The sequence below is a fragment of the Chanodichthys erythropterus genome, chromosome 18 (assembly GCF_024489055.1).
Source record: "Chanodichthys erythropterus isolate Z2021 chromosome 18, ASM2448905v1, whole genome shotgun sequence".
NCBI classification, from domain to species: domain Eukaryota; kingdom Metazoa; phylum Chordata; class Actinopteri; order Cypriniformes; family Xenocyprididae; genus Chanodichthys; species Chanodichthys erythropterus.
The window spans coordinates 24,337,120-24,351,951 of NC_090238.1; the positions used below are offsets into that span (position 1 = coordinate 24,337,120).

The 14,832-nt window shown below is 38.7% G+C and overlaps 1 protein-coding gene across 2 annotated transcripts in view; it reads right to left on the bottom strand.

Annotated features, from left to right (window-relative positions):
- Positions 1–14,832, bottom strand: part of ldah (lipid droplet associated hydrolase) — a 54,154-nt gene that overhangs the window by 16,205 nt on the left and 23,117 nt on the right. For both annotated transcript variants that reach the window (XM_067367648.1, XM_067367649.1), the window contains one exon: positions 9,483–9,723. In XM_067367648.1, coding sequence (XP_067223749.1) covers positions 9,483–9,723 — 241 coding nt within the window. The remainder of the gene's footprint in view (positions 1–9,482; positions 9,724–14,832) is intronic.

Below are 14,832 nucleotides of genomic sequence, written 5' to 3' on the forward strand. Positions count from 1 at the left end.
TAGATCTAGAATGAAGAACATATTAAAAACAAACACATTTTTTCTAAATTAGAAAAAAAAAAAAAAGCTGAATTGCTGAAAATACTTAATCGAAAAAAAAAAAGTTATGGACTGCAGCTTTAAGAATTATCCTAAAATCAATTTTTGAGCAAGTACATAACCAGCCAGTGTTCAAAACTATCTCCTTACCTTAGCTCGATTCACAACGGTAAGCCTGTAATAATGTTTTATAATAAATTCAGTACTAGTGGGTTTCCACTAGAAATTCGAGCATGCAGCCGTTCATCTTTGCGTCTTTGCTAGTAGGCTATATAGGCAGCTAGATGCTGCTGGTAGTGGATTATTATAGCCTTTTCTAACAGCAGTTGGAATAATTAAACTTATTTTGATGGTGGATTGTAATCCAGAAAGGTCCAAATGACAATCATCAGTGACAACTGGAGAGTCACCCATAGACAAAAAGCAAAAGACTTCAGACTGAAATCTACGCTAATACTTGATAAATATGATTAAATTAAAGGTGCCCTAGAACTTTTTTTAAAAAGATGTAATATTAGTCTAAGGTGTCCCCTGAATGTGTCTGTGAAGTTTCAGCTCAAAATACCCCATATAGTTTTTTTAATTCATTTTTTTTAACTGCCTATTTTGAGGCATCATTATAAATGAGCCGATTCAGGGCTACTGGCCCTTTAATTCTCGTGCTCCACGCCCACGGAGCTCGCGCTTGCCTTGAACAGTGCATAAACAAAGTTTACACAGCTAATATGACCCTCAAATGGATCTTTACAAAGTGTTCATCATGCATGCGGCATGCATGCGTCGGATTATGTGAGTATTGTATACTGTTATATTGTTTACCTTGATTCTGAATGAGTTTGAGGCTGTGCTCCGTGGCTAACGGCTAATGCTACACTGTTGGAGAGATTTATAAAGAATGAAGTTGTGTTTATGAATTATACAGGCAGCAAGTGTTTAATAATGAAAATAACGACGGCTCTTGTCTCCGTGAATACAGTAATAACCGATGGTAACTTTAACCACATTTAACAGTACATTAGCAACATGCTAACGGAACATTTAGAAAGACAGTTTACAAATATCACTAAAAATATCATGATATCATGGATCATGTCAGTTATTATTGCTCCATCTGCCATTTTTCGCTGATTGTCTTGTTTGCTTACCTAGTCTGATGATTCAGCTGTGCAGATCCAGACGTTACTGCCTGCCCTTGTCTAATGCCTTTTATAATGTTGGGAACATGGGCTGGCATATGCAAATATTGGGGGCGTACACACAGACTGTTACGTAAGTCTGTGTTATGTTGAGATTCGCTTGTTCTTCTGAGGTCTTTTAAACAAATGAGATTTATATAAGAAGGAGGAAACAATGGAGTTTGAGACTCACTGTATGTCATTTCCATGTACCGAACTCTTGTTATTTGACTATGCTGAGGTAAATTCAATTTTTCATTCGAGGGCACCTTTAATTGACTTCCCCTTAAGTTGTGTGTAAACATACAATGTAAGTGACATGAACAAAATAGAGAATTTTAACCTTATTTGCACAACAGTTAATCATCAGAAAGACCTTCATAATCATTACAGTCCTGGGATGACAGCTAGCAAGAAAAACCCATGAGAAGGTAGGGGAAAAAAGATGGAGAGGTTAAGATCTGTTAAGGGAGATGGGTGTGCCAGTCATGGGGCAGTGATCTGCGAGACATCCCCTGTTCTATCTCACTTATCTCCACGGGGGTATCGGGCTAGGGGGTTTGGCAGGGCACAGCATTCCAGTCAATTTTACACATCCTCACACATGCACCTAGTTAACAACTGACTGGAGAGGTAGAACCCAGGGATCTGTGCGCAAAAACGCAGACACAGACACGCAAAGACGCAAACAGACAAACGTGTGCAGATATTTCAGTGTCTCCTATGAGCATCCTGGGTGCCTCAATGTGGCAAGGCACAAAATCAAAATGGGCAGTTGACACATAACGTGTCCATGGAATGTCTTTATTAAAATCAAGATTTCAATTAGTATTAGATCATAGATGCTACATAAGTTATTATGAATTTATTCATTTTTTAAAAAGCTGTCATATAGTAAATGTACTGTATATGTTGAAATTGTCAACTTCCCTAAAGTATTTCTTGTCAACTACCCATATGCACAGTGCAAGCTCAAACTGTGACGAAAATTTATTTTTGAGCCATATGTTCAACAATTAATCAAAGTAATGTCTAATCTTCAAAGATTTATTAAAAAAAATCAATTGCAAAAGACTGTAGTGATTCAAGGAGCAGAAGGAGCCTCACAAACAAACAATAGCTTTTAAATGTTTCATCCTGTTCAGTCTTTTCTTTCCAAGATGCAGATGGGGGAACAAAAAGTTTTCTTCCACTGTGCCTAATGGGCCTCTTTACTCTTCGGATTTACTTTCCAATTGTCCTGTTGATATTTATTTTACACCACACACTCCTCTATTGGTTCTAAAACCATCTATTTACTACTTTTCTACTGTCACTTTGCATTAGCAACACAAACAAGACAAGTTCATGACAGCAGAACTGTCTGATGTTCATGGACACAGAAAGCACAGCGTATCATCCAGTTTCTCCACCGTTTGCACAGACCACAGAGTCACAATGTGCTTCTCTTTATTCTATTACCCTTTAAAAGAGCTAAATGAATGTGACAATTATATTCTCCCTTCCAATTCAATAACACATGTCGTAATAGAAGCCACATCAACTGAAATACAATACACGTTTCTTTTTTCATTACTTTGAAAAGAACACAAGGTGGGTGGCCATGATCCATTGCATCTCAAGTAAAGTCACTTGCCAGTTCAGAGAGCAGAAATTTTGGGGAGTTACTCTAATAAACAAACCTTGCATTATCATGTCATCACTTTTTCATTCATACCCCTAATGAACAGGATATTCCTATTTGACACTTGGGTTGGCTTGTGTTCTTTTTTCATGACAGATCAAACCTGATGCATAGGTCATGAAATTAACTATACAGTCAGTAACTACTGTAGTTATGACTGTGTAAACAAGTTCTAAAGAAATTACAATTTCAGCATGGCCCTATTATTAGGGAAGGTCAACCGTCTGCAACATATCAAAAACCACAATGAGAAAATGACTGTTGTTACATACTGGATGAGAATAATAATAAAAAAAAAACATTTTTGAGGGATTTTTACAACCCTCTGGGCCAGCAAAAGAGCTGCAGATGTGGTTCTTGGATCTCAAATAAAATAATAATATAAAGATAATATAAATGACTAGCCCATGGACACAATGTCATAAAATGACAAACCTTCAATATCGGGCAACACAAGGTTCTACGAAGTGTGGAAAATCAGGAATCTGTGTTCAGCTTTGACATGATCATGTCCCAACATTCAATTTATTATACAATGATTTTCAAATGGAGTAAATGTTGTATGTCAAAATCCTCATCCTTCAAACCTTTAACAGATAATGAAATCAAACATCAAGTTCTCATAATATATACAGCTATGGAAAAAATTAAGAGACCACTTAACATTGATTTCTGAACTTGGAGGGGTCTCTTAATTTTTTCCATAGCTGTAGATGACATTTAGACCTTTATACAAATAGTCAAAACCAAATATATTGCAATTTAACTCTAACTATAAAAACAGGACAACAATTAAAAAAAGGACAATCTGAATTTGTTCCATGAAAATTTGTTCTCATCACATTGTGCGGAGCAGCTTATTTGAAGCTATAAAAGATGATCCTGTTTGTTTTGCAGAATTGTTACACTGAGTATCTCAAAGATGCCCTTCTTTAGGCGCCACATTGAGCATTGAATCTTTTTATTGTGTCCTGCTCCATCTAATGGTGATATGCAGGCAAATACGAGCATACTGTAGTGTCCATGACAGGGTGACTAATCTGTTTCAAGGTTACTTATTGGTATGGCTCCCTCAGTCATTTATAAAGCTGAAGGATGATGTACAACTTTTGTTTGTTCAAGCAAAATGCACCATTTGAGTGATTCTCAAGGTCTTGAATGATAAGAACATCTGCAAGTAAATCATGCCTAGACATGGTAGAGCATTATGGTTATCATGCCATATCTCATAAATATCAAATGGCTACTGCCAGGATGCATAAGGTTCAATAATAAAAATTCTGTCATCATTTATTCACCCCCATGTGGTTCCAAACCTGTGTGATCTTCTTTATTCTAAAGAACACAAAATATATTTTGAATATATTGGTAACCAAACTGTTATGGTGACCGCTGACTTCCATTGCATGGACATAATCAGAATTTTTAATTGTAAGTTAACTATTTTAAACTGTCTATCTATGGAAGGAAATCTGACAGCATTCTGTCATCAACAAGATCTTTATTTTTTATTCCAAAGATGAACAAAAGTCTTACTGGTTTGGAAAGACATGAGGGCGAGTAATTAATGACAGAATATTCATTTTGGGGTGAACTAACCCTTTAGGATTTTGAGACACACTGGAAAAAACAAGAAGGAAGTCACAGTTATGCACTGCTAGATGTTCCCATTGTTTTTAAAACTATGATGAATAAAACTGCAGGAAGAAACAACAATTGATCAACAGCCAATGTTTTGCTCAGTTATGTGTACCAATGAAAAGGTGTTCCACACATTAGCCGACTTCTCAAGCTGAAACAGGTGGCCGGAGGAGGAAGTGTATATGACTCAAAAGTAAGGTGGCAGATAAGAAGTTTATGAGTTTAGCCTCTAGGTTCCAAAATCAGGTCGTTGTTAACTTTGTTCCGCTCTAACGGGAAAGGGAGCTACTTGCCGCCATGCTCTGTTTTCCAGCTTTCCCAGGTGAGTCAAATTATGAACTGAACAGCAAAAGGAACTGAAGACAGGAGTTCAAACTGCATCTCCAAAGATGGTGGGTCAAATCTCCTGCTTCTCATAAATTAGGCCAACAGAAGCCTGGATAGAAGAGTGCAAAAGTGTTCAATCATAAAAACCATGTCATGAGAACTGGCATAAGTGGTTAGGTGAGTGAAAACAGAAGCTGTGTGAAGTGAAGTGGAGTGTTGCAGTCTACTGGAAGGATAAAGCATATTAGAGAGCGTTACAGAGCCATTTTCCCTGTGGATCTGCGAGCAGGCACGCCTCATTGACGTTTACGCTCTTAGATGCAGAACCTTGATGTCTGCATGACAGACATTGTGTGCATGCTCCACATGCAGTTAACATCAAAATATCAACATTCTCAGTTTCAAGGAAAGGGATTTCTGAGCAAATAAATCCTTAAATGTGCCCAGGAAGTTCCAGCTAATAGCAACATGCTTTCTTAATTAAGTCTGTCAACTCGCCATTAATTACAGATGTAATGCAAGACAGAGAGTCAGAGCAGCTTTTCGTATGCAGTCACGGGCCAGCACTCAATGGTACAAAACGCACGCATGCACATGTGTACATACAGGACCACCTGGCCTTCTTGATGAATAACAAGAGATTAAACTTCCTTGCAGCAGTATTCCAACATTTGTTAGTTTTTAATAAGGGGAAGAAAGTTGCACTTGAACATTTTGTTCAGATGAAAAAAAAAAAAAAGCTAAATCCATTCCAATTGACACTACATGAGAAGTGCTAATGATTAAAAGCATCCTTACAAGCAATGTCAGAAGCAACACTCTAAATCCCCGCGCAACACAGGGAAAAAGAAACTAAAGGTAGAGCTGACAGCATAAAAAAACAGACAAAAAGGAGAAAAGGCAGCGAGCGAGCAAGAAAACTGGTTCTTCAGAGCGACTAGAGAGTGGAGCTCACACTAATGCCTCTGGGCTCTACTGAGGCCTCTTTGGCAGAGACTCTCTGGCCATCACAACATCCATCACTCTCCTCCCAGGACAGACAGGGAAAACACTCAGCCTTTCACCTAGAGAGAGACTACGTTAGCGGTCCGTTCGCTCTCTTGCTCGCTGGAGAGGCCTCTTAATTACTCCTACTCACAACACTTCATCTGCACCATTAGTTCATCTACAGAAAGCCCTGGAGATCAAATATGAGTTATGATAAATAAAACTTTATTCAAAACATTGTGAGATACTGCTCTCTTGGCTGCCACTCAAATATTAGTTGCGTTTTCCCTCTCTACGGCCTCGACTTTATCTGAACTAAATCGGCCGAATCATCTTTGAAGTGGTGATATACTTCTTATCGTCTGATAAAAAGAGAGAGCAATGCATCTGAACAGTCAAGGTTTGGAGGGATGCCAACATGTGAACTTCTGAAAGGTTTCAGCACCTCATTGAAACAAGGATTAGATCTTTGGAGCAGAGTCCAAAATGAGAGATGGAAATGGAGACCTGAGGGGACATCACTGAGGTGAACAGAAAGGTTGTGTGAGAGTGTCTATTAGTGCTCAAAACATTACAGATGCTACAAATGATTATCACACGCTGAGATGCATCCCAACAAGAAAAAAACATGACCAATGCCAGTAGAGCCAAAAAACTTGATTAAGGGGGGCAAACTGCAGAAATTATATACACACACACACACACACACACACACACACATATATATATATATATATATATATATATATATACATATACACACACACACACTAGTGGTTCAACGGATCACAAAACTCACGGCTCGGATCATATCACAGTTATCAAGTCATGGATCAGATTTTTCTGATCAGCACAAAAAAAAATAAAAATTGGGGGGTAACTTTGCATTTATTACTTAGCCCACTTTAACTACTCCGATACCGCAGCAGAAACTACTAGCCTTACTAATACATTATTAAAGGAAAGTGAACAGACTGTAAAAAGAACTGTACACCAATTACAAGCATAGATAAACAACATAAAGTTACAAATAAAGTATAAGGTCTAACTGTAGTATACATTTTCATGTACAGAAATGTAATAATTAAATGTAAAATGACACTGTTCACTGCATAAATTTAATATAGATGAATCTTTGTTAAAGCTGTGTTTTGTTGTTTGATTTACATGACAGACAACAGCAGGTATTTATAGGTTGCTGTCACTTTAAGAGCAAGACCCCATGCACGCACACATCTGATAGATACACATCCGAATTCTCACCTCATTCAATTAAGACATAACCGAATGTGTTTACGAGAATACTCGGCGAGAGGGGTATTTTGTCTGATATAATGCGTGAATGTGTCCATCCAAGTGCATTGAGGACGCGAAAGAGAAATCAATTTGGAGTTCGCAAACCATCTGAAACGCGCCTCTGTGTGTGCGCGAGCCTTGTATTTGTGTCTGTGAGCACCGATAACAGCGTGGCATGCGATACCGAATTAAATCCTCTTTTGCCTCTTCTAGTGCTGGAATGGTTTTAGATCTATTTAATGTGTAAACTAGCAAGACAAAACACGTGTAAATGATAACCTTTCACTCTATTGTGGTTAAACTAATTGATTCGCGAATCACATGCGAGCCGAACCATGGGGCTTGGTCCGTATGGATCACGGATCAACAACGAACCGTTTAACCACTAACACACACAAACAATTCATATGCAATTAAAAATATATATTGGTTGCCTATCAGTTGGCTATTGAAAACACACACACATATACTGTATATATATATATATATATATATATATATATATATATATATATATATATATATATATATATATATATATATATATATATATATATATATATATATATATATATATATATATAGAGTCGTGCTCAAAATTATTCATACCCTTGGTAAATATGACCAAAGAAGGCTGTGAAAATAAATGCATCATTAATACTTTTGATCTTTTATTTAAAAAAAATCTACAAAACTCCAACCTTTCATTGGAGAATAATAATTTTAAATGGGGGGGGAAATCTCATTATAAGAGAAATGTTTTTCTCTAATACACACTGCTCACAATTAATCATACCCTTTTATTCAATACTTTTTGCAACTTCCTTTTCCCAAGATAACAGCTCTGAGTCTTCTTCTATAATGCCTGATGAGTTTGGAGAACACCTGACAAGAGATCAGAGATCATTCCTTCATGCAGAATCTCTCCAGATCCTTCAGATTCCAGCTCCATGTTGGTGCTTCTTCTCTTCAGTTCACTCCACTCATTTACTTTAGGGTTCAGGTCAGGGGACTGGGACAGCCATGGCAGAAGCTTGGTTTTGTGCTCAGTGGCCCATTTTTGTGTTGATTTTGATGTTTGTTTTGGATAATTTTCCTGTTGGAAGATCCAACCACAGCCCATTATATGACTTCTAACAGGGACAGTCAGGTTTTGATTTTTTATCTGTTGGTATTTGATAGAATCCATTATTCCATGTATCTGATCAAGATGTCCAGGATCTCCAGCAGAAAAATAAGCCCACAACATAAAAGATCCAGCAGTATATTTCATTGTACACATGGGGTACTTTTTACCCCTGTGTGCACCAAACCCATCTCAAGTGTTTGCTGCTAAAAAGGCTATTTTTTTTTGCTTCATCTGACCATAGAACTCATCCCGTTTGAAGTTCCAGTTGTGTCAGTTACTTTTCAAATGTTCTATGGTCAGATGAAACAAAAAAAAAAAAAATGCTTTTTTAGCAGCAAACACTTGAGATGGGTTTGGTGCACACAGGGGTAAAAAGTACCCCATGTGTACAATGAAATATACTGCTGGATCTTTAATGTTGTGGAACTATTTTTCTTCTGGAGATCCTGGACATCTTGATCAGATACATGGAATAATGGATTCTATCAAATACCAACTGATAAAAAAAATCAAAACCTGACTGTCCCTGTTAGAAGTCATATAATGGGCTGTGGTTGGATCTTCCATCAGGACAATGATCCAAAACAAATATTAAAACCAACACAAAAATGGGTCTCTGAGCACAAAACCAAGCTTCTGCCATGGCTGTCCCAGTCCCCTGACCTGAACCCTAAAGAAACTGAGTGGAGTGAACTGAAGAGAAGAAGCACCAACATGGAGCTGGAATCTGAAGGATCTGGAAAGATTCTGCATGAAGGAATGATCTCTGATCTCTTGTCAGGTGTTCTCCAAACTCATCAGGCATTATAGAAGAAGACTCAGAGATGTTATCTTGGGAAAAGGAGGTTGCAAAAAGTATTGAATAAAAGGGTATGATTATTTGTGAGCAGTGTGTATTAGAGAAAAACATTTCCTTAAAATGAGATTTTCCCCCCATTTAAAATTATTATTCTCCAATGAAAGGGTGGAATTTTGTAGATTTTTTAAATAAAAGATCAAAAGTATTAATGATGAAGATTTATTTTCACAGCCTTCTTTGGTCATATTTACCAAGGGTATGAATAATTTTGAGCATGACTGTATATCTATATATATATATATATATATATATATATATATATATATATATATATATATATATATATATATATATATATATATATATATATATATATCTTACAGTTGAGAACACAAGGAAACTCACCAGCAGTGTCTACATTGATCAGGCTGACTGTGGATGGGATGATGGAGGTGTCCAATGCATATAAATTCTTCAGGGCCAGATGCACCATGCTGAACTTCAGCCTCTCTGGAAGGAGGGAGAGCAGGAAAATGGGCAAATAGAAGGCGTACCGTAGTCGACAGAGCACAGGGGTCATGACCTTGCCTTGAGGGCTACAGGCCATGCGCTCAATTGTGGGGAAGAGCATCACTGCCTTTACAACCTAAGGATGAGAAGTACATATGGAGATTTTTGAGATGAACCTGGGTCAGGAAAACTATTTCAATTCCTGCACTTTCTCTAGGCACATTTACATTTGGTCAAGTTAAGTAATTGACACTTACACAAAAATACAAGACCAGCAGAACAAAATGTTACGTACTGAGATGTAAAGGCCTGTACACACCGGAATGAATATCGCACGTGCTTATCGCCAGCATTTTTCCAGACATTTTTTTGTGTTCATACCCAAGCAATTTTCACAAGCGATGCGCAGAGTGAACGTGCAAATTCACTCCCTGACAGTATGTGGCGCTTGTGCTTAACAGTAGTGTAAATAAACATATTTATGATATTAATAAAAGTAAAGAAGATGTAAAAATGCAGATATAAAATGGCATATATATGACATGTGAGAGAGACCAATCTAATTGGTCTGCCAGGCGCGTCAAACCAAAAAAACGAACCAGAGGCATTTTTTAAAAAATGACGCTTTTACGCCTGCCGTTTTTCACAATGGTGTGCACACTCACATTGGCGCCCTTTGTTTAGTCAAGAGGCATTAAACGTCAGCGATAATCACGCGCGATATTCGTCCCGGTGTGTACAGGCCTTAAGGCATTATATTTATGACAGCATGGCAAGCACTTATAATCATAACAAATTACATGTCTTCATTTCAATGCTTAAGAGTTATAAAGCTATGAAAAATGACATGTCTGTGCTCTCGCTATATTATGAAATCGATAGGAGAGGCAAGGGAAGGAGGGAACAGAGAGGAAAGAGAGAGACTTCCAGAAACAGGAAACACCTGCCTCTGTTTGGCCATTGAGTAGAAGGCAGCTAGACTCATTCAGTGAGTAAGACAGAGTGGATGTGCTTCATCTGTCTCTACAATCCTTTGCAGTTGCAGCCAAGTATTTTTCAATGAAACTAAACAGTGCAATATCTTCAATTCTCTTGTGTAAAATATGTGATAGCCAGCACAATTCTTTGTCAGCAGTGCCAAATGCAATCTATTCAACTTCAAACCACTAAACTTCAAACTCAGCTAGTTCTGCAATCCTGAAAGAGTGCTGGTTTCATCACGCCCCGGCAACAGGCGAACAGGCAAAGTTCTGCTGCTGCTGAATTTATCATCTGAACGGGCCTTAAGGAACTGCAAAATATCTATTGCTGTCAGTGGGAAAGATATCAAAATCCAAATGGATGAGCGATTCACATCCCAGAGTTCCTCTGTCATAATAATTATAATAGTGATCATTTCAGAATGGAGATCAGATTAGTTATTCTGTCTATGTGGGCGAAGAAAAAAATCTATACAGTTTACCCAACAATGTGAATGGTGTTTGTAAAACCTGCTACCATGGTGGTTGCTAAGACTCTACTATCCAGTTGTTAGCAGGTTGCTATTGCTAAGATGTTTTGTTGCTGTGCAGTTTCTAGGGTGTTTTGTGTTGTTTCCAGATTCTACACTGCAGCTACTAAGGTACGAGTAATAGTATTAGTGATAGTGGCCACTAATCAATCTATACGTCTATTCCATCTATTCCAAAATATGGCTACAGGAAGCATACAACCCTCTCACATAATGCTTTTCATCTGCTATTGCACTGCTCATCCTGATGCTTATCATTTGTCAGACAAAGAGAGAGAGAGGCAAAGAGGCACTGAAAGAGAGCGGGAAAGGTGAAGAAGAGGGAGTGTGTGCGGAGCAGGTGAACTTTGATGTGCAAGTAGTGCTTTTGACAAGAAGCAGTTCCTCTTCCTGGAGGTCACAGGAATGTAACAGAGAACACAGAACAATCTGACAGAGTCTCTGGGAGTGGCTCTTTAATCAGAGAGACAGACGGCCAGTCATACACACACACACACACACACACACACACACTTCTACTTCTAGAGGGTTTCTTCTCTGGTACTGCTGAGGTCAGGAAGGGGGAAGGAGCACTCTGCATCTGGAGAAGGGGCGAAGAGAGTTTAAACGTCACAATCTGACTTCCACGGATCTGTGATGTGAGGGTGCGATCTGATAGTGGAGGAATGTTAATGATGCACAGATCTACTGGAGCTTCAGACAGCATGATGGATCATACGGCAGTCCAGACCACATCTCTTTCAACTCACTAAGTGAGTATCTCAATGGTAATGTGATGCAACCCCTCACGTCAGCACCACTCCGTCCCTACGACTGCTGCCTTGCAGCCAGGCTCCCGACTGGAACGGGCATGGTAGAGGAGAGGAGTTGTAATGAACTGTGTGAAAAGTCCACCTGAAGTCAAAAGCACCTTGTCACCGCAATCCTTAGGAAAAGACTGGTCAGTTCCTCATAGATGCCAGAAGGGAAATCCCATTATGTCACTTTAATTTTGATGAATGACTGCACCAGGCCAGGCCATCATGCCCTTCAAACTCTGCCAGGTTGAGGGAAACCGCTACACCTTGTATGCCAGACCGAACAACAACAAAAAAAAAACAATCTTGTGTTTTCTCAACCGTGTGACTCCAATGGGCTGGACAGTCTGTAGTAATGTCTGGAAGCTTTAAAATCTGGAGATGTTGTGAGGGTAATCTGAGCTAGGGATGTGTGCTGTAATGTTTACGCTTGTGTTTGGCTCAAGCTGTGACTGTAACGATGTTTTATTTGAGTACAGTATGAAATCACACCAATACTTCAGGACTGTCGGTCTGACCTCTGCTCCCTGAATGGAGGCCCACCCAGAACACTGCAAAACACACTCACCACAAGTTAACCCACATATCCAAGTCCTCACATCCAGGAAGAGAAAGATACATTGTTGTGTCAGGGGAACTAAAGCGTGCCATCAGTCCACTTAGAGAGAATGACAGGACTCACCAAGTATTCTACCCAGCAAGCATCTTCAAGAATCCCTTCAGCTATCCTGCAGAATGCATCTTGTTCAGATGAGCAAGTATTTTGTCTAGCATCTCAATGAATCGATGTGCATCTCAGTGTAGCACTGAGATTGCACGTTGTTGGCCTGAAAGGATCCAAAAAAACCTTGAAAAGCCAGCAATGAGGTGCAAACATATTTTGAAATATGTTTGAACCTTAAAACCTAGCAAGCTGCCTATCCAGAAACGAATATTATCATGAAATTTTCCACAGGTCTTCAACAACCCTGCTCCTGGAGACCCACTGCCCTGTAAAGACTATTTCCAAACTTGCCTGTGTGATCCTAAAGAGCTTGATTAGCTGGTTCAGGTGTGTTTGATTGGGGCAAAACTCTGCAGAACAGTGGGTTCCCAGGAGCAAGACCTCTGATATATATGAAATGACAGATATTGATTGTACTACATGTTAGCTTGCTTACTTTGCTCAAGTATATGATCCATTTAAGTCCAGATGTCATACTAACAAGAAACTTTGCTTCAAACCACAAGTCGAGGCCTGAAGGTCCAACCACACAATTTTGTGGTGCCGTTTACGAGTGTTCGTTGGAAATTGGTTTGGAGATGTTCGTTGATTAGTAACACAGAATCTTGGTCGTGACAGAACTTGTGACCATAGTTGATTCTTTTGGGAAACTCATCCCTCTCTGACATTCTTTCTTCTGTAACACACAAAATAATAAATCTATGCAAACAACATAGGAAATGACATCACTTCCCAGGGCACATGGCAAGATGGCTGCTGCAGGAGGAGTTATAAAGCACTTTTCTCACCAAACAGCCCCTAGCGCTCTACCTCAAGCTGAGGTGTCGGCTGGAAAAAGGCCTGTAGATTTCCAATCCCTGCTGTGGCCTCACATCTAAGCAACAAATCAACTGCTCTCTTTAGACTGTCTATTCTACAACTGGCACATATATGGTGTCACTTTGTTACAACAAGTAAGTACTTTAAAGGCAACAGGGAAGACTTTTAAACTAGAATCATGACAGAGACAAACAATTGAGCACCTCAGTGTGCAGTGAATCAAACACTTCCTCAAGTTTTGGGGAGGTTTTCCAACCTACCTCATGCTGCTTCTGGTCTGAGGCTGAAATCTGTAAACCTTCTCCTCCAGAAGTACACTAAAGAAGCCCCTACCATCATTTACTCTGACTAGTGTCTTCTCTTCCAAAATAAATATCTAGAGCCCATAGTAACAGTGTCTGATTATCACACATCATATGTTACCAGGCATAATCGCCAGGTTGGCAGCCTGCAATCTGGAACGAGAGGAAATATTTTTCTCCTTTAGTGCATGTTTGCTCTGAGCCATGCCATATCTGCACATTGTAAAGGGATTTAACTAGCCATATTTTAAAAATAACAGATTCAAATTTTAAAAGTGACAAAAGGTCTGCATTGTTGCCAATGTTTTAATGACCAGGAATGAGCATGTTTTTCATAGATTATGAAAAAGGACCTTCAAATCGATGAGTGTGATTATTGGTTCACCATTAAAGACAAAAAAAGACTAGCCTTATGTCTAAACTAAATCACTAAAAGTGGTTTGGATGTGGATTGTCTCCAAAACTATCAGAACATATTTTTATCGCACTGCAAAAAAAGGGGTACATAACTGCACTGGCCCCATTAAATGTAGCTAAAATCCATTTTCTTTTGCCAGGAGGAAAACCTCTAAAAAATAGGTTAAGAGAGAAGAAGGAAAAGATTCCTGGGTAGAGAAATTGCTTGAAAATAAAAATGACAAGGAGCACATCTTAGAGCAGGAAAACCCCAGTGGAAGAAAGAAAATGAAGGTTCTTTTCCATGTTATTTAATCTCCTGACCTTTTCACAGCAAGTAAAGGGAACAGAAGTGTTTTATTATGCTGCTGATTGGCATTGTCTTGCTTAGGTGACAATGCCAAGTTACAAAAAGCTGAGTTGGTCTGTGGTGGTTCTACAGACTGCAGTACTATAACTGTTATTCATACTGTTTAATGTGGAGTATCAAACAGAATCAGTGGATAGTTTTTTGACAGGGCATTGAAAAAGGAAAGATGTTGTGGGTGGTCAGTGGTCATTGGGGACCTTTTTTTCAATTCACAATTCACAATACCTTAGTAAGCAAAAAATATAGTTTATTACAGATGTAAATAAGTGTGAATAATCGGGGGAGGGCACGATTATATTAATTTATGAAATTAAATCTAATTTGGAA